Source organism: Equus quagga, chromosome 15, assembly GCF_021613505.1.
Source record: "Equus quagga isolate Etosha38 chromosome 15, UCLA_HA_Equagga_1.0, whole genome shotgun sequence".
Classification (NCBI taxonomy): Eukaryota; Metazoa; Chordata; class Mammalia; order Perissodactyla; family Equidae; genus Equus; species Equus quagga.
In genome coordinates this window covers 28,839,839-28,857,486 of record NC_060281.1, presented here as the reverse complement: position 1 = coordinate 28,857,486, position 17,648 = coordinate 28,839,839, and the positions used below count along the sequence as shown (strand labels likewise).

General features: G+C 43.9%; 2 protein-coding genes across 12 annotated transcripts in view; one reads left to right on the top strand and one right to left on the bottom strand.

Moving 5' to 3' along the window:
• Positions 1-17,648, bottom strand: part of TCP11 (t-complex 11) — a 132,676-nt gene that overhangs the window by 16,910 nt on the left and 98,118 nt on the right. The window contains exons 2-3 of one of the 10 annotated variants that reach the window (XM_046641421.1): positions 6,867-6,997; positions 2,604-2,741 (exon numbers count right to left, since the gene is read on the bottom strand). The exons of 2 other annotated variants lie outside the window; for them this stretch is intronic. In XM_046641421.1, the coding sequence (XP_046497377.1) occupies positions 2,604-2,741; positions 6,867-6,870 (142 nt within the window). In that variant the 5' untranslated portion in view covers positions 6,871-6,997. 7 more of the 10 variants (XM_046641423.1, XM_046641422.1, XM_046641424.1 and 4 more) reach the window with 7 other exon arrangements.
• SCUBE3 (signal peptide, CUB domain and EGF like domain containing 3) overlaps positions 1,636-17,648 on the top strand; it is a 109,226-nt gene continuing 93,213 nt past the window's right edge. For both annotated transcript variants that reach the window (XM_046641411.1, XM_046641412.1), the window contains exon 1: positions 1,636-2,376. The gene's annotated coding sequence lies outside the window, so the exon portion shown is untranslated. The remainder of the gene's footprint in view (positions 2,377-17,648) is intronic.

Below are 17,648 nucleotides of genomic sequence, written 5' to 3'. Positions count from 1 at the left end.
GCGGCCCAGTGTTTCGTCGGTTCGAATCCTGGGCGCAGACATGGCACTGCTCATCAAGCCATGCTGAGGCGGCGTCCCACATGCCACAACTAGAAGGACCCACAACTAAGAATGTACAACTATATACCAGGGGGCTTTGGGGAGAAAAAGGAAAAAATACAATCTTTAAAAAAAAAGCAAGATAATTAAAGCAGCAAAGAAACAATAATTTGTGATTTGCAAAAATAAACATTTATCTAAGGGTATTATGATTCTACTCTCCTCTTCCTGCCTCTGAGCAAAGTTAAATTCTCCATACAGATGGTACTGACTGGTGCCAGCATCATTTGGTCTTCTAAAGCAACGGTTCCCAGACTTTAGGATTTCACAGACTAATAAATTTCCCAAAAAGATCTTGAGCAACTGACAACAATTTGCCAACATTTTGTTTTGCCAAGTACGGACAGCAAAACAAACAAGTAAAAAGTCCACTCTACTGCAAACAAAACCATCATTTCATAAAAGAAGGATAATGCAACCTGCAAAAGAGCAGAAAGGGAATACTGTCAGAATAAAGAGTCGCCCTGTAAAGTGAATCAATTTAGCTTTAGGAAAAACTCACCACAATACCTTTATTTCATTTCGCTCAATACTGCTAAGAATTTTGTCACAAACCAGCACTAGCATTTGGGAACCACTGTTCTAAGTCCTCAGTACAGACCTGGCTGACAGCCTTCTCAAATGATAAGCATATATAGCAGTTAAAATGACTACTTGGTATATAAAACAAAGTCGCACACAATAAATTCGATTTTCTCTCTCTTTTTCAGTGAAGCTTCATAATTTGTTCACAGAAAAATATTCGGCTCCAAGATGTGGAGGGGATACAAAGGAACTAACATTGGCCACGAGCTGATAACTGTTGAAGCTGAACGACGAGTAAATGGGGTTCGCTATACTAATCTCTCTACTTTTGTAAATGCAGTTTTCCATAAGTAAAAAGACTTAAAAACGTAAAAAGGAAAAATAAAGTTATTGTAGAGAAGAGGTTACCCTGGAGAATGCCTTTGTTCTTAGAAGACATGTGATGAAATTTTTAGAGGTCGTCATGACTCTAACTTACTTTCACTAAGGAAGAAAAAAATACATGTATATATACAGAAAGAGGGAAAGAGCAATGTGGCAGAATGTTAACAAGGTGGGCATTCACTGCATTTTTTTTTTTTTGACTTCTCAACAAATTTGAAATATTTCAAAATAAAAAGTTAAGGGGAAAACGTAATGGTAGAATTTACCAAAAAGTCACCGAGTCCCCACTTAGGTAAACAAAGGTGAAATGAACCGTAAGTGGATCGCTGAAGTTCTCTTTATTTTTGTGGCTTCTCTGAAGTCTCTAGTTCCAGCCAAAAAGGCAAAACGCAGTCAAATATGTAAACAGACTCACCACTCATTCACTGATGCGAAATGAGAGCTAAGAGAAAATCTTCAAAGGGACACTGAGCTCTAGCAGCACTGAAGGACAGAGGGAAACAGTCTACTCAAACACCTTCCGCCTGCAACAAATCAAAGTTCACAGCCTGCTCCGACAAGACTGTGCCGCTGCGCACAAGCACCATGACACTAGGCAAGAGGAATCACAGGAAACATGCAACTAAAGGAGATTTTAAAAATCCAGAACCCAAGGACAAAGAAACTTTCAAGATAATATAGTAAGTAACTTAACCAAGTCTATCTAATATATAAAATTTCAAATTTACTTTTTAAAAGAGGAACTTGATTATTCATTTTACAGAGTTGTTTTACATACGGATTCATTTAAATAGCCACCTCAAGAATTTAAATTGTATTTACAAAAAATTGACGTTCACCCCACAGCAGGTTCATGTCTCCCAAGTATCCAACTTGCGGCTTCGCTGCCATTCTGTTAGCCAGCAGCGACCCCACGTGGCTACCAGAGAAACAAACGTAATTCACCTTCGTAAGCAGGACCTTGAACTAATTTTTTCCCATTGCAAGCCTCAAGACTTTAACTCAGGTGTGTTGCCATGTGGCTACGTCTTCAGATTGAAAACTGGTTAAATTCTCTGAAGATCATCATCAGAGAAATGCAGGACGAGTCCCAGTGACATCAGACCAACCGAAGTGAGGAACAGACCTTGCGCCCCAATAGGAACATGAAAGAACATCCACTACAGTCTAGAGCCGAGGACTCTGAGCTCCGGGCAGCATTACTTCTTGAAGTCAACGAAGCACCGAGAAAATGCAATTCCCGTCTGAGATCATTTGGGTTCCTTAAAATCTACCCCAGGCGTCTGCTATTTCCACCTACAAATTCAAAATACGAGAATAACAAAGATGGCTTTGAACTGACTCAGCCTCAGATCCTGTCAGAACCAAGTAAGGACACTCGGGTCACCTCTTGCTCCAGGACCAAAAAGACCTCCCGGTCAGTGGGGGCCTAGAGATCGGGCGGGAGGAGGTAAGGAGAGGGGCAGACCGCAAGAGGAGGGGAGTGGGGAGAGAGAGCTGCGGGCCCTTCACGTGGCGCTGGAGCCCGCGGCAGCCGGCTGACCTGACCAGCTAAGCACCCCCGAGGGCGACGGGGCCAGCGGGGCTGGACCTACGGGGAGGGTGGTCCTCGGGGCCGCTCTTGTCTCCCTGGGTCGGTACCGACGTTTCGGGCTCACAGGCCCCGCTCTCGGCGTCGCCAGGGTCCTGCAGGGGCACCTTCTCCTCGACGTCCGGCATGTTGCTGATGGAATCTGGGTTGGGGAGAAGGGGCGCGCTGTTGGCATCGGTCGCGGGGCCCTCCACCCGCTAAGGGGGGTCTGAGGCCCGGCCCGTCGCGTCCGACGTGGACAAACCAAAAGAAGAGGGTGGGCAGTTTCAGGGTCTCCCAGGGGACAGCCAGGGGCAAAGGAGCCTAGAGGGCACGGGGTGGGGAGTCAGACAGCAGCCAAGAGGTGGACGCACAACGGGGAAACTGAGGCCAGCGGCCCTTCCTCGAGCCATTCTCCCTGGACCTCCTCGGCCGAAACCCCGCCCCGCCCCGGGCCGCCCGGCGCCGGCGTCCCACCTCCTCCCCGGCCGCAGCCGCCCCTGCTCCCGGCGGCTCGCTCACCCCGCGGCCTGGGGTCCGGGCTGTACCACCGCGGCGGGCGGCGGGGGGCGGGCGGCAGGGAGCGGCCCGGCGGCGGCGCGCAGCTCACCAGGCCCAGCCCGCGCACCCCCGCCCGCGACGCCCGCGGCGCTCGGTGGGACCGGCCGCGGTTTGAGAACAAAGCCCCGCCCGTCTCCCGGGGCAACGGGAGGGGCACGTGCTGGCCCCGCGCGCGCCCCTGGAAGCGGCGGCGGCTCCTGCCTCGGCCGTCGCGGGCACGAAGCCTCCGGGGCCTCTGGCTGCGTGGTCGCCGGGGCCCGTCCCCGCCAGGAAGATCGCTGGAACTCCTTAGAAAGGGAGGCGGTGCTGCGTGGTCTTTCTCTTCGGCGTGTCCATACAGCCCGGGAAGCACAGACCCCCAGCCAGGACGATGGTTCTTTAGCGCGCCCTGGGCGCCCTGTGAGCGGAGGGCCGCCCTCCCACCCCTCTGCGTGGAAACCGAGCGCCCTCGCCACGTGCCGGTCGGGGAGGCGCGGGGGCTGGGAGGCAGGGGCGGTTCCGTTCAGGTTCATCCGTGACCCGGGGCTGGCCCTTCTGCTCCTGGCTCCGGGTTAGTGGCCTTTCTTGCTTCCAGATCTGCTCTTTTGGCCCTGGAGTGATGTGAGGACTTGGGGATAGGTCCCCCCCAACCACCCCCAATCCCTGCACTTTGGGGGAAAAAAGGAAAAGGAAGTTTCCATGCCACATTCTCCCATCCTTCTTTATTACTCTGACGACTTCTCACCACAAAAGCTTACTTAAAAAAAAACTAAAATGAAACAACAGATGAAAATATTGCCTGTAAGAAACCAAGTTCTGGTTATAACCCTTGCCTTGTTAGTGTGGGATGTGGATTTTCCTTGCACAACTTGTGCATTTTGAAGGGGAAAATTAGGAAGAGGCCCAAGAACGTTTCTGCTTAAGGAAAGGCCACTCCACTCTGAGGCGCAGGCAGCTCTGAGGGGAATGGCCTAGTAAAGTTACTGTTCAGCCAGAGTCTCTCAATCCAATACGTTCTGAACCTGCCCTTTCCTCCTCCTCGCCCTTTCCTGGTATTTCCCTCAGGGATGTCGGCTGTGAAGCAGGCTGGCCTTCACGCCAAACCCAGCAGAAATGGTAGGAAGTTGTATGGTGACTTAAGCAAAGAGTTCAATGAAAATATTTCTTCGTTATTACATAGGGAAACATTTAGGCTAGGCTGTTGATTTCTCCTAAAAAAAAAAATTCCAGAATACTGTTTGGGCATTTTTATTTCAGGAAGAAAGTTTCCAGCATGACACCAGTTCATTTCCCCACAAAAACGGTATTGCCATAAAACTCTCCCTGCTGATGCCTGAAATCACTCCAGCAGTTCATTCATATGCATTACACAGACTCTTTAAGCATCCTCTTAATACTGGAATTCTCTGGAAGGGGCGGCAGGAAGAAAGAGCAGTGTGGGAGCACATGGGGGGGATGCCAGAAGAGGAGGAAAGGAGGGGGGTAGGGGAGAAGGACAGAATTAGAGTGTTCCCAGGGTCAGCCTGGGGACAGCATTTCATGATCTTTATCATTAACAGTTATCAGAACCAAGTAGGCAAAAGTTAGAGGTTGAGGGGAATAGAGAGATGAAGTGAGAGATATACCTCCTTCCCTTTGGGGTCTTAGTTAATAATAACTGATTTTTGTTCAATGATTTACAAAATGCTTTTACATTGCAAATCCATATGCCCCGCACACAGTCCTACCTGTCCAGTAGGCACAGCAGGTGTTACATTGGACCATTTAAGAGCAGAGCAAATGGGGGACCAGGGAGATTTCAGATAGTTACCAAAAGTCACATGGCAAGCAAGGCCTTGTCTCTTGATCATGTGCTGTCTCTTAATTCACACTACCTCCCTCACTCTGCCTGAGAAGCTGTATAAATGAGAAAGTATACTGGTCTGGTAGGTACCAGAGCTAGGGCTCAAACAGGAAGTGCTACTGGAGGTCAGAGAAAAGGTGAGAGATCTCCCAGATGTTTGGGTCAGTTCAGCCCCAGCGTTTAGCCAGGATCCTAAGCAAGACTGTATAACTGAGTTGGGCTGTGGAAATGGGACTCTTGTTCAACCTGGCTCCTTTGCAACCTCAGGACCCTCTTTAAACTCTCCTAATGGGTGAAACTGGATTTTTCACATATCTCCATTATTTGGCAGGAATGCCCCCCCTGAATAACTTAACACCTTTTCCCTATTAAAGGGCACATATCTCAAAAGACCCATAAGGCAATTATTTTTCAAATGACCCAAGGACAGAAGTAAAAGCCCTGTTTCCTCTCACATTGCAGTGTGCCCAAGGCTGTCCACCCCAGGTTTCCCCTTTTATATTAAGATGTCATATGACTTTTATCTTTTATTCATAATATGTCCATATTTGTTTTAATACCAAAGTCTATTTGTTCTCCTCAAATCTTTGAGTAGAATCTTATTCCAGAAGGAAGGGTATTCCTATATTCACTGGCACACCTCTGTGTGCCCCTGTGGGTATATACACCCCAGTTTGAGAAGCTGTCTAAGGGAATTTCAGGCATATAGCTAGAATTTTCCTACTCCTCGACGACTTCTCCACATATGTGAGCTTTGATCCAAGCCCAAATGTATGATCTGTTCTCACTTGTTCAATACTATCCTGCGTCCACTACCCCACAAAAGCAAATTATGTAGAAAGTCAGTCCTACCCACGAAGGCATTCTGAAAGAGGGGCGGATAAAGAGAAAGGTGTAAGAGAAATACTCCTAGGTGGCTGTAAGAGGTACAGAGCCACAGAATTTGAGAGGAATCCTGAATGTGGATCTGCTAGCTAAAACAAAACAAAGTAACAAAAATGAAAAACACCTCATTTTACAAAGAAGCATCTTAGGCTCGGTGAGGTTGAATGACTTGGCTAAGGTCACCACCAGTTTACGGAAAATTCAGGACTAGAACCCATATCACAGTCTGTTTACTCCATGATATACAGAGCTAAGCAAGAGTAGAAGCTAATACTGTAAATAAATATTTACATTTCCTTAAGAAAAATGTAAATGACAGGCCATGGAATGGAAAAAGTAAGAGACGAAGTTAAATAGAGGCCCAGACTGCAAGTAGCGTAGAATACACTGGAAGATAAACAGTCAACTGAAGTGGGTAGGACACGTAAATACAGGGTGGGACATTTAAACGGAACCATTTGGAGTCATGTAAACGGGGACTGACTTCATTACAGCCTCCTTATGATACAGAACCGCATGTCAAAACTATTTGCTTTAGTCTGTTGACAAATGTGTTTTCTTCACAGAACCCAAGAGGAGTGTGAGAAGGGTTGAGGTAGTCTGGGGGCGGTCTGGACATAGCCCTTTGAAGCTCAACGTGAAGTGTGATGGATGAGGAAACCATTACAGATCTTTAAAGAAAGGGGACTCAAAGACAGCACAAAGATTCTGGCAGCAGCGTTGACTGCCCACTTCTCCAGCCACATCTCACTCCATGAGCAATACTTAACAGGCCCCGCTCCTTCCTGCTTCGGGGTCTTTGCACGTGCTGTCCCTTCCATCTAGGATGCTTCTCCCTCCTCTAACCCCCTTTGACCTCACTGACTCCTTCTCATCCTTCACGTCTAGGTTACAAGGACTCACTTCCTTGGACATCCTTCTATGGCCCTCCATTAACTTCTCTCAACACTCTCTACTTCTTCCTAGCACTCACTACAGTTTGTAATTATATGTTTGTTTGCATAATTAGCTTTTACTCACCCATGAGGCTATAAGCTTTCTGAGAGCGGGGACCGTATGCGTTTCATTCACCACTGTGCCTGGAACATACGTTATGGAACCAGGTTCGTTTTCCCTGCTCCATGATTACACCAATCACCAAGACAACGAGTCTGCAGCAGAGAGAGGGTTTAATTCACTAGGCAGCCAAGTGAGGAGACGGGAGAATAAATCTCAAATCCACCTCCCCAAAAAATGGGGATTAGGGATAGTTATGGGGTAGAGGGCCAGGGTGGTGTGAAGTGTGGGAATAGATGACTGGAGGTGAGGAGAAGTGAGGTAACTGATGACCTGCGCAAGCATAGTCAAGCTTCATGGCTCTTCATGGGACTCATGTTCACAAAATGGTGGTGTTACCGCCATCTGAGAGTGGAGTTTTCAGTTCCTTGACATCAAAGGGCCTATGGGTCATCCATGCAGGCCCAGCTGATGAGTTGGTGGTCTTAACCAGCCTGAACTGGACGAGGAGTTGACTCTCAGTTCCTGAAAAACTCAAGCACCCGTTACCATGGTGACCCAAGCATCAGAGATGTTATCTGTAGGGTGGGTTTTGGTAGTGCATTATCTAACTACTTTTGCAAAGAGACAACTGAGTGTAGTTAAAGCGACTTGGCCCCCCGGTTTCACAAAGTAAGTGCCCACTCAGTAACTGTAGAATGAACACATAGGCACAAATGAGGGAGGCAGCAGTGTCAGAGGAGTGACATAGAGTGGGCCACTGCTCCCCACACACATCCAAGAAGTCAGGCAAAGTGTATCTCTCTGGACCTAGTTTTGGTTACCAGTGTCTTTCTCTTTTTGTCTCATAGACATGTTTTCTCTCTGTCTGTCTCTCCTCTGTCCTTAGCTTCCTGTGAGTCTTTTAAACTAGCAAAGACAATGTCGGAGAGAAAAAAGGAGGCACGGTTAGGGTCCTGTGACCGGGGATCCCCCCCTGAACTGGAAGGTGGCAGCAGGGGGCAGTGGCACCCTGGGAGTAATTTACAGGCTCCTGGTGAGAGGGGCCCTCTCAGTCTCTCTCTCCCTCACTCTCTCTCTCTGTAGAGCAAGCCAGGGTCAGCAGCAGCCAAAGCCACAAAAGCTGACTTTAAAAGTCTCCTAAGAGCTGCATCTTTCGAGTCCCCAAAACAATCGCGCCTTGTGCCCCAGGACACGGTGCAAGTTACACACTTAAAGCAGTTTCCACAGAACCGCATTCAGTTGGTTTTAAACTCTGGGGAAAGCTGGCAGCCTCTTTGTGGGTTTTTTAAAAAACTAGTTAGAGGGACAATTAAACCTTTATGGGCCCCAGAATGTACCTATGCAGACATAAATAAGGATCATTCTTCATCACCGGAGAGAATCCACTTTCTGGCAACAGATCTATTTTTCTGCCATCACAGGACAGAGCTGAGCTCACGTCTGAGAGTCTTTATGATGAGCAGGTGATAGGGGTCAGCATGAGCAGAGTTAGAACTTTGACCCCGAGTTCTCCAAAGGGACACATCGAAGGCCTTGGGCTTAGCTGGTCTTAAATAAATCACAAACTCCCAAAGCCTTCCCAGAAAGCAGCCAGGGTTTTAGGCCAAGAAAACTCATCTTGCTCCCTCCTTGTGTTACTTGGGGCCAAAATGGTCCATTTGTCAAAGAGTCCTGACTCCTTTATTCCTACTCTTATAACACAATACAATGCATTCACATATTTACAGTGCAATGTCCTTGAATGGTCCGGATGATTTCTTTTTAATCCAATAATATCATTAAATGCGCCAGGGGGCTCTCTTCTTAAAGAAACCTTTGAGTAAACTCTTGTTAAAGTGAACCAGTCTTTTGTAAGGCAAATCATCAACCACCAATTTGTTTCCCGATTCTGAGATTTCCCATAGATTTTCTTAAACCGGGCTCACTTTAGATGGTGACTTATGCATTTTCTTTTATTTTTCTGACTTTGTAAAGACAAGCTTTTCCTGAATAGACATTATTGGGTAGGGATGAAGAAATCTCAAACACTTGAGAAACCCGTCAGTTTCAATCATTGCTGTCATCCATAATTCTCCAGAACCACCAGCCTAAAGCAAAGTATAATGATCTCCTGACAAAGAAGCCAGCTGCATAGATTTGAGAGCCAGTCTATTTGAAGTCAGTTTCAAAAGAAATGCAGAGAACAGGGTTTTTTAAAAAAATTATTGTAGAATTTTTTTTTATTGTGGTAAAATACATAGCATAATATTTATCATTTTAGCCGTTAAGTGTACAATTCAGTGGCATTACATAAATTAAATTCACAGTGTTGTGTAACCACCACCACTATCTATACGCCAAATCTTTCATCATCCCCCAACAAAAACTCTGTACCCGTTAAACAATAACTGCCCCTCCCCTCCTCCCCACCCCCAGCCCCTGGTAACCTCTATTCTACTTTCTGTCTCTATAAACAGAGAACAGTTTTAAACTCCACTTTTACTTTGGGGCTTGTTTTGTTCCCATGGCATGGTGGGAGAATGGGGAGATCGTGGCCATCCTCTTTCCACCTTGTAGACTCTCCCTAGTGCTCTCTCCCACTTCCCTGTCCTCCACCGACAGCGTCTATGAGATGAAGCCGGAGCTCACTGGAATGGTTTAAACTTGCAGAGGGGCTGCAGCCCCCAGCGGGAACAAAAGGAGGTCACTGGGTCTGAGTCTCTGTTCCAAGCTCAGGAATGGCGGGAATTTTCTGACTTCAGTAGTCTGAGGAAGTAGGAACACGATGAGCTAGGTTGCTGTTTTGGTGTCTGAAGCCCGCCTGTGGGCTCCATTCAGTGCCCGTCAGCTACAGAGTTACGTCCCTGAGCTGTGTCAGGGCTAAGAGAGATGGGAATGCAAGAAAAGACACGAAGGGCTCCCTTGGGTACCCTCAAATTCCATGCTATGGAATTTCTCACACTGATTAACACTGGCTAAACCCCTCGTAACCCCTGCAGCATTTACATCTTTTGTACCCATTTGTGGCCAGCAGAGGCACACTCAGAATGACTCACATCCTTTAGTTTGCGTTTTACTTTGCTCACAATGCTTGGAAACTCTCAAAGGAGCCAGTCTCCCCCCTCCCCCCAACCTTCCCCTGGGCCCAACTCAGGATAACAGGAGACTTGGCTTATGAAATCTGAGTTTTAATTGTTTCAAGGACCACTTGGGGACCCCAACCTCCCCTCCCCAACCCCAGGATTGTGAGCCTGCTGGGGCCCTTCGGACAACTGGGCAAAGTGGTTTCATGGCACAGAGAAACAGTGAGCCATGGGGCAGTGGAAGGGGAATCATCTCAAAAGCAGGATGCCTGAATTCCTTCTGCTGTCCACTTGCTGGTGACCCTGGGCAAGTCACTTCACAGCTCTGGCCCCACTCCCCTCAAGCTGGGTGGGAGCGCCCTCCAGCTATGAGAATTTGTGGGAAGGGAGGAGAGAAGCAGGTTTTCTGACATCTGGAATTCTTGAAACAGGAAACCAAGCCCTCCGTTTCCCATAGATGTTGATGTTAATGGAAAGAATGGCTGCAGGAAGACAAAGGTGGAAATTTGGGGAAAGAGGAGAGTGGATGAGCGTATTTTAGGACAGGTTAAAAATGAAGTTTTGGTTGGGTCTTTATGAAGAACTGTTCCACAGGCAGGTGGAAATAAGCAGCTGGAATTAAGGAGAGAGACAGAGTAACTGATAACAAGAATGGAGTCAGGAGTCATGGTTGATAGATGAACTAGTCGTAATAATACCAGACAACACATGTCGAGTGCTTACCACGGGAGCCCTTCACATGGATGTGCTACCATTCTCACAACAACCCTACAACAAAGACGTTGTTTTTACACCCACTTCATAGATGAGGAGAACTTAAGTATCCTGCCCAAGGTCATACAGTGAATAAGGGCTAAAACAGGGACTTGAACCCAGGAGTCTGACCTCAGAGCCCTTGATGAGTCTTTTATACCACTTCCTGAAACGTGGAGGAGGAGGAGCGCAAGAGGAAAGCAACACAGGTGGAGGACAGAGCATTGACAAATACCTGTGAGTAGTGCTCCTATTCTTGATCAACTGTGACCTAAAATCAGATTCTGAGAAGATGAAGATGTGGGTCAGAAGCAACCTGAGAATTATCCAGGTGTATGTAGCGATGTTGTCAGTTGGATGGCTCTGCACATATTACATAATAATATTGAGCACTAACTAGGTGACAAGCACTGTACTAAGAGGCATCACATATCTTACCTCATCTGGTCCTCTCACAAATCCTATAAAGATGGTCTTATAGTGCCTATTTTACAGAAGAGGAAAGGGAGCCTCCAAGAACTTCAGGGACTTACCCAGGTAGTAAGTCTCAGAGCTGGGAACTCCAAGCCAAGCTGTGTGCTTCTGGAGCCAGCTCAAGAGTGGCCTCCCCAAGCAATCTTTGCTGACTGCCCCTCAACAGTCAGTGAAACCTCTGGACAATTCTGCTATGTTTTGTGTAAGTTTTCTCCCTTGAATTAGTTTGTAGTTGAAACCAGTATTTGAAGTTAATGCTTCCAAAAGTTGCTAAGGAGTTATAGGCTGCCTTGAACCAATGTTTAAGTTTGCTATGTGTACGTTTGAGTCAAATCTGCAGTGCCTCTAAATTTTTGGTCCCTGAGATGTGCCCAGTGCATTCCCCCCACACCCAGTTTCATGGAGGAGCCTGACTGGTCTGAGGGTAATCCCATCTCCCTTACAATGATTGGTTCAGAGAGACCACGTGACGCAAGTCAGGCCAATGGGGCACAAGGAAAGGTCAGGTAGAGGATTCTGGCAATGTGCTACTTCATCACACTCCCTTGGGGAAGGAGAGTCTTTCCTCCGGGTTTTGTCCTGGCAGGGTGGGAGGCCAGGAACTCTCCCTGGCGGCCATCGTATTACCCGCCTCACCGCCCCAAGAGGATCAGGGAATGCCTGAGGCCCAGCCTCCACCTGAGATTTCCCAGCATCAAGCCAATACATTCCTTATTGCTTAAGCCAGTCTGATTTAGGATGCTTGTGTCCCCCATATCACACTGGAATGTAAGCAGCATGGAGGCACAAACCATGTCTGTCTCCATGACTGCTGCATTCCCAGCCCTTACTACAGGATCCAGCATGGAGAGATAACAGTAGAATGAGTGAGTGAAAGAAGCAATGAATGAACTTAATATCACAGACTCAGAGGATGGTATAGCTGGAAACAGTTAAAATCATCTCATCCAAGTCTTCTCTCTTTCCTTTCTACTCTATGGTGAGAAAAGAAGCACTAGTTGCTGTGTTAGAAAGGTTAATAGTAGTTGTCCCTCTAATTAGGGCAGGCACCCTTTAGTGTCCGCAGTGACATCCTCAGTCTCCATGAGGCAAGCATCCCAGAGGGGCTTTGATGCCATGCCCAGTCCAAGTTGGAGAACAAGACACCAGGAAGGACTTGGCCCCAGGCTAAGTAAAATTGCAGCATCAGTTGACGATAGAAATGGGGACTTGGTAAAAAAAGACACAAAATTTTATATTAAGCATTTTTTTAAGTACAAAATATCTTTGACTGTAATAGTTGGTTAATCTTTAATGTTGGCTGTTTTCCATGAATAAATTATGGGAAATACATAGCTCACACTCTGTCGGCCTTCAGCATGGAGAGCTCCATCTGCAGCCCTGTTTGGACAGAGGGCTGAGAGTACCCACAGCTTCCTTTGCTGGGGACGCACCTCTCTAAAAACCTAAAATTGCAAAATCAAAGATGGGAACCATTGGTAGACTCCACAACTCCCTTACATTGCACTCAAGAGTTCTTGTCTATACTTTTTACATAATATTTTTTGTTTCCTTTAAAATTAACTTTATTGAGGTATAATTTTCATGAATAAAATGTGCCAATTTTAATCATACAGTTTGATGTGTTTTGACAAATATATACACCAGGTAATCACCACCACAATCAAACAGAATACTTCCCTCACACCCAAAAGTTTCCTCATGCCCATTTGCAGTCAATACCCATCTTCTTATCCCAGGCCCCAGGCAACCACTGATTTGCTTTCTGTCACTATAGATTGGTTTTACTTGTTCTAAAATTTCATATAGATGCAATTATACGATATATAGTTGTATTAGTCCCCTGGGCTGCCGTAAATATACCACAGATTGGGAAGCTTAAACAACAGAGATTTATTTTCTCACAGTTCTGGAGGCTGGAAGACAAAGATCAAGGTGTGGACAGGTTGGTTTCTCCTGAGGCCTCTCTCCTTGGCTTGCAGATGGCCGACTTCTTGCTGTGTCCTCACGCGGCCTTTTCTCTGTGTGGGCGCATCCCTGGTGTCTCCCTCTTCTTATAAAGACACTGTCCTGTTGGATTAGGGGCCTACCCTTATGACCTCATTTAACCTTAATTACCTCTTTAAAGGTCCTGTCTCTAAATACAGTCACATTGGTTAGGGCTTCAATATATGAATTTGGGGACACAATTTAGTTCATTACAGGAGTCTTTCGTGTCTAACTTCTATGACTCATCATAATGTTTGTATGATTCATCTGTTTTGTGGCATTTATCGGTAGTTTTTTCCTTTTTACTGAAGAGTAGTGGTCCATTGTGTGAATGTACCACAGTTTGTTTATCCATTTATCTATTGATGGATATTTGGGTTATTTCTAGTTTTTGACTATTATGAATAAAGCTCCTATAAATATTCTAGTATGTCTTTTTGTGGACAGATGTTTTCATTTCTCTTGAGTAAACACCTATGAGTGGAATTGTTGGATTATATGGTAAGTATGTTTAATTTTATAAGAAACTGACAAACATTTCTCCAAAGTGGTTGTCTCATTTTACATTTCCATTCAGCAGTGTATGAAAGTTTCAGTTGTTCTATATCCTTACCAACACTTGGTAATGTCAATCTTTTTTTAAGCCATTCTAATAAGGGTGTAATGGTTTCTCATTGTGGTTTTAATTTGCATTTGCTCGATGACTAATAATGTCGAGCATCTTTTCGTATTCCTATTTGTCACCCAAGTGTCTCCTTTGGTGAAGTTTCCACTGAAATGTTTTGCTCGTTTTTTAAATTGGGTTGTGTGTTTTCTTATTATTGAGTTGTAAGAGCTCTTTACATATTCTGAATACAACTCCTTTATCAATTATATGCTTTGCAGATATTTTTCTCCCAGTCTGTGACTTTTCATTCTCCTAATAGTGTCTTTTATAGAGCAGAAGTTTTTCATTTTGATTAAATCTGGTTTATCAATTTTTCTTTATGGATCATGCTTTTGGTGTCAGGTTGTCTTGCATAAAAGAAGTTTTACTTCTTCCTTTCCAATCTGGATGCCTGTTTTTTTTGGGTTTTCTTTTTTTTGGAAGATTAGCCCTGAGCTAATATCTGCTGCCAATCTTCCTCTTTTTGCTGAGGAAGACTGGCCCTGAGCTAACATCCATGCCCACCTTCCTCTACTTTATATGTGGGATGCCTACACCAGCATGGCTTGCCAAGTGGTGCCATGTCTGCACTTGGGATCTGAACCGGCGAACTCCAGGCTGCTGAAGTGAAACATGCGAACTTAACCGCTGTGCCACTGGGCTGGCCCCGGGATGCCTGTTTTTTTCTTGTCTTATTACACTGGCTAAAACCTTTAGTACAATGTTGAATAGAAGAGGTGAGAGCAGGTATCCCTTCTCTTGCTCCTCATCTTAGAGGGAAAGCATTCAGTCTCACAACATTATGTAGGACATTAACCTGTAGGTTTTTCATAGATGCTCTTTATCAGGTTGAGGAAGTTCCCTTCTACTACTAGTTTGCTGAGAGTTTTTCCCCAGGAATGGATGTTGTCTTTTGTCAAAAGTTTTTTCTGCATCTATTAAGATGATCATATGGTTTTTCTTTCTTACTTTGTTAATATTGTGAATTATATTGATTTTTTTTTTTTTTTGAGGAAGATTAGCCCTGAGCTAACTAGTGCCGATCCTCCTCTTTTAGCTGAGGAAGACTGGCCCTGAGCTAACATCCATGCCCATCTTCCTCTACTTTATACTGGGATGCCTACCACAGCATGGCTTTTTGCCAAGTGATGCCATGTCCGCACCCGGGATCCGAACCAGTGAACCCTGGGCCGCCAAGAAGCAGAACGTGAGAACTTAACCACTGCACCACTGGGCCGGCCCCAATTATATTGATTTTTTAATGTTAAGTCATCCTTGCCTTCCTGGAATAAATCCCACTTAGTCATGATGTCTTTTGTGTTTTTATCTATTGTTGGATTTTATTTGCTAAAATTTTTTTGGAATTTTTGCATCTATGTTTATGAGAAGTATTGGTCTGTAGTTTTCTTATAAATGTGTTTGTCTGCTTTTAGTATCAGGGTAACACTGTCCTTGGGATGAGTTGAGAAGTTTTTCTCCTTTTCAGTTTTCTGAATTTGTATAGAATTGGTATTATTTCTCCTTTAAATATTTGTAGAATTTACCAGTGAAGTCATCTAGGCCTGAAGTTTTCTCGGGAGAAGGTTTTAAGCTACAAATTCAATTGTTTTAATAGAAACTAGGCTTTTCAAGTTTTCTCTTCTTATTGAGTGAGATTTGGTAGTTTGTCTTTCAGAGAATTTATCTATTGCATCTAAGTTGTCTAATGTATTCGCATTTGTTGGTCATTATTGACATCAGCAAAGTTGTTCATAATATTCTCTTATCATGCTTTTATTACCTGTAAAATCTGTCATGAGGTCACTTCTCTCATTACTGATATTGATAATTTGTGTCTCCTCTCTTTTTTCCTGATCCATGTGGCTGAAGACTTATCAATATTATTGATCTTCTCAAAGAACTACCTTTTGTCTTTATTGATTTTATCCATTGTTTTGCTGTGTTCTATTTCATTAATTTCTGCTCTGATCTTTATGGTTTCCTTTCTTCTGCTTCCTTTGGGTTTCATTTACTCTTTTTCAAGTTCCTTAAGGGAGAAGCTGAGGTTGCTGATTTAAGACTTTACAAGTACTGATTTAGTAGCAGCCCAGAAATTTTGATATGTTGGTTTTTCATTTTCATTACATTCAAAATACATTCTAGTTTCCCTTTTGTATTTTTATTTGATCCATGGGTTATTTGGAAGTTTAGTTTCCAAATATTTGGAGATTTTCCAAGAATCTTTCTGTTATTGACTTCTAATTTAATTCCATTGTGATGAGAGGACATATTCTTTTATGACATGAATCTTTTTAAATTTACTGGGACTTGGTTTGTGGCCCAGAATATGACCCATTTTGGAAAATGTTCCATGTGCATTTGAAAAGAATGTGCATTCTGCCGTTGTTGGATGGAGTGTTCTATAAATGCCAATTAGGTCAACTTGATTGATGGTGGTGTTCAAGTGTTCTATACCCTTGATTATTTTCTACCTACTTGTATATCAATTATCAGGGAGCATGGAAATCTCCCGCTGTAACTGTGATTTGTCTATTGTCCTTGCAGTTCTATCAGTTTTTGCTTCATGTATTTTGAAACTCTGTTAATAGATGCAAAAACTTTTAGAATTAATTCATCTTGATGAACTGACCCCTTTATGATTATGAAATGATGTTCTTTATACCTGACAATATTCTTTGCTCTGAAATATACTTTGTCTGATGTTAATATAGCCACCCCATCTTTTTCTTTTCACAACTATTTTTAATTTAATAATATATCATGGAAATCTTTCCAAGTCATAGACATCTTTATATATATATATATACATATATATAAAATTGACATACAATTTTATATTAGTTTTAGGTGTAAAATATACTGATTCAATATAGTATATACTGAAAAATGATCACCGCAATAAGTCTAGTTAACATCCATCACCACACATAGTTACAATTTTTTTTTCTTGTAATGAGAACTTTTAGGATCAACTCTGTTAGCAACTTTCAAATATACAATACAATCTTATTAACTATCTACTCACCATATTGTACATTACATCCCAGGTCCATCTTTCTTTTGATTAGTGTTAGCATGATATAGCTTTTCCACTTTCCTTTTTGACATACCTATGTCTTTAAAGTGTGTTTCTTATAAGCACCATATGATTTGATCTTGCTTTTCTATCCAGTGTGACAATCTCTGCCTTTTAATTAGAACATTTAGACCATTTGCTATTTTTTCACCTCAAAGAAACATGCGAGTTTTTGGGTTTGGTTTGGTTTTAGTTGTGGTAGAATACACATAACATAAAATTGACCGTCTTAACCATTTTAAGTGTACAGTTCAGTAGTGTTAAGGACATTCACATTGTTGTGCAATCTCCAGGACTTTTTTATCTTGCAAAACTGAAACTCTGTACCCATAAACAATAACTTCTCATTCCTCCCTCCTCTAGGCCCTGGCAACCACGGTTCCACTTTCTGTTTCTATGAGTTTGGTTACTCTAGATACCTCATATAAGTGAAATCATACAGCACAGACCGTGTACTTTTTTTTTCAGGTGTACATTGTAATATATTTTGAATTCTGCGTAGATTACATCACGTTCACCACCCAGAGACCAATTACAACCCATCACCACACACATGTGCCTAACCACCCCTTCCGCCTCCTCCTCTCCCTTTCCCCTCTGGTAACCACCAATCCAATCTCTGTTGCTATGCGTTTGTTTGTCATTGTTTTTATCTTCTACTTATGAGTGAGATCATATGGTATTTGACTTTCTCCCTCTGACTTATTTCACTCAGCATAATACCCTCAAGGTCCATCCATGTTGTCACAAATGGCCGGATTTTGTCATTTCTTATGGCTGAGTAGTATTCCATTGTGTATAAA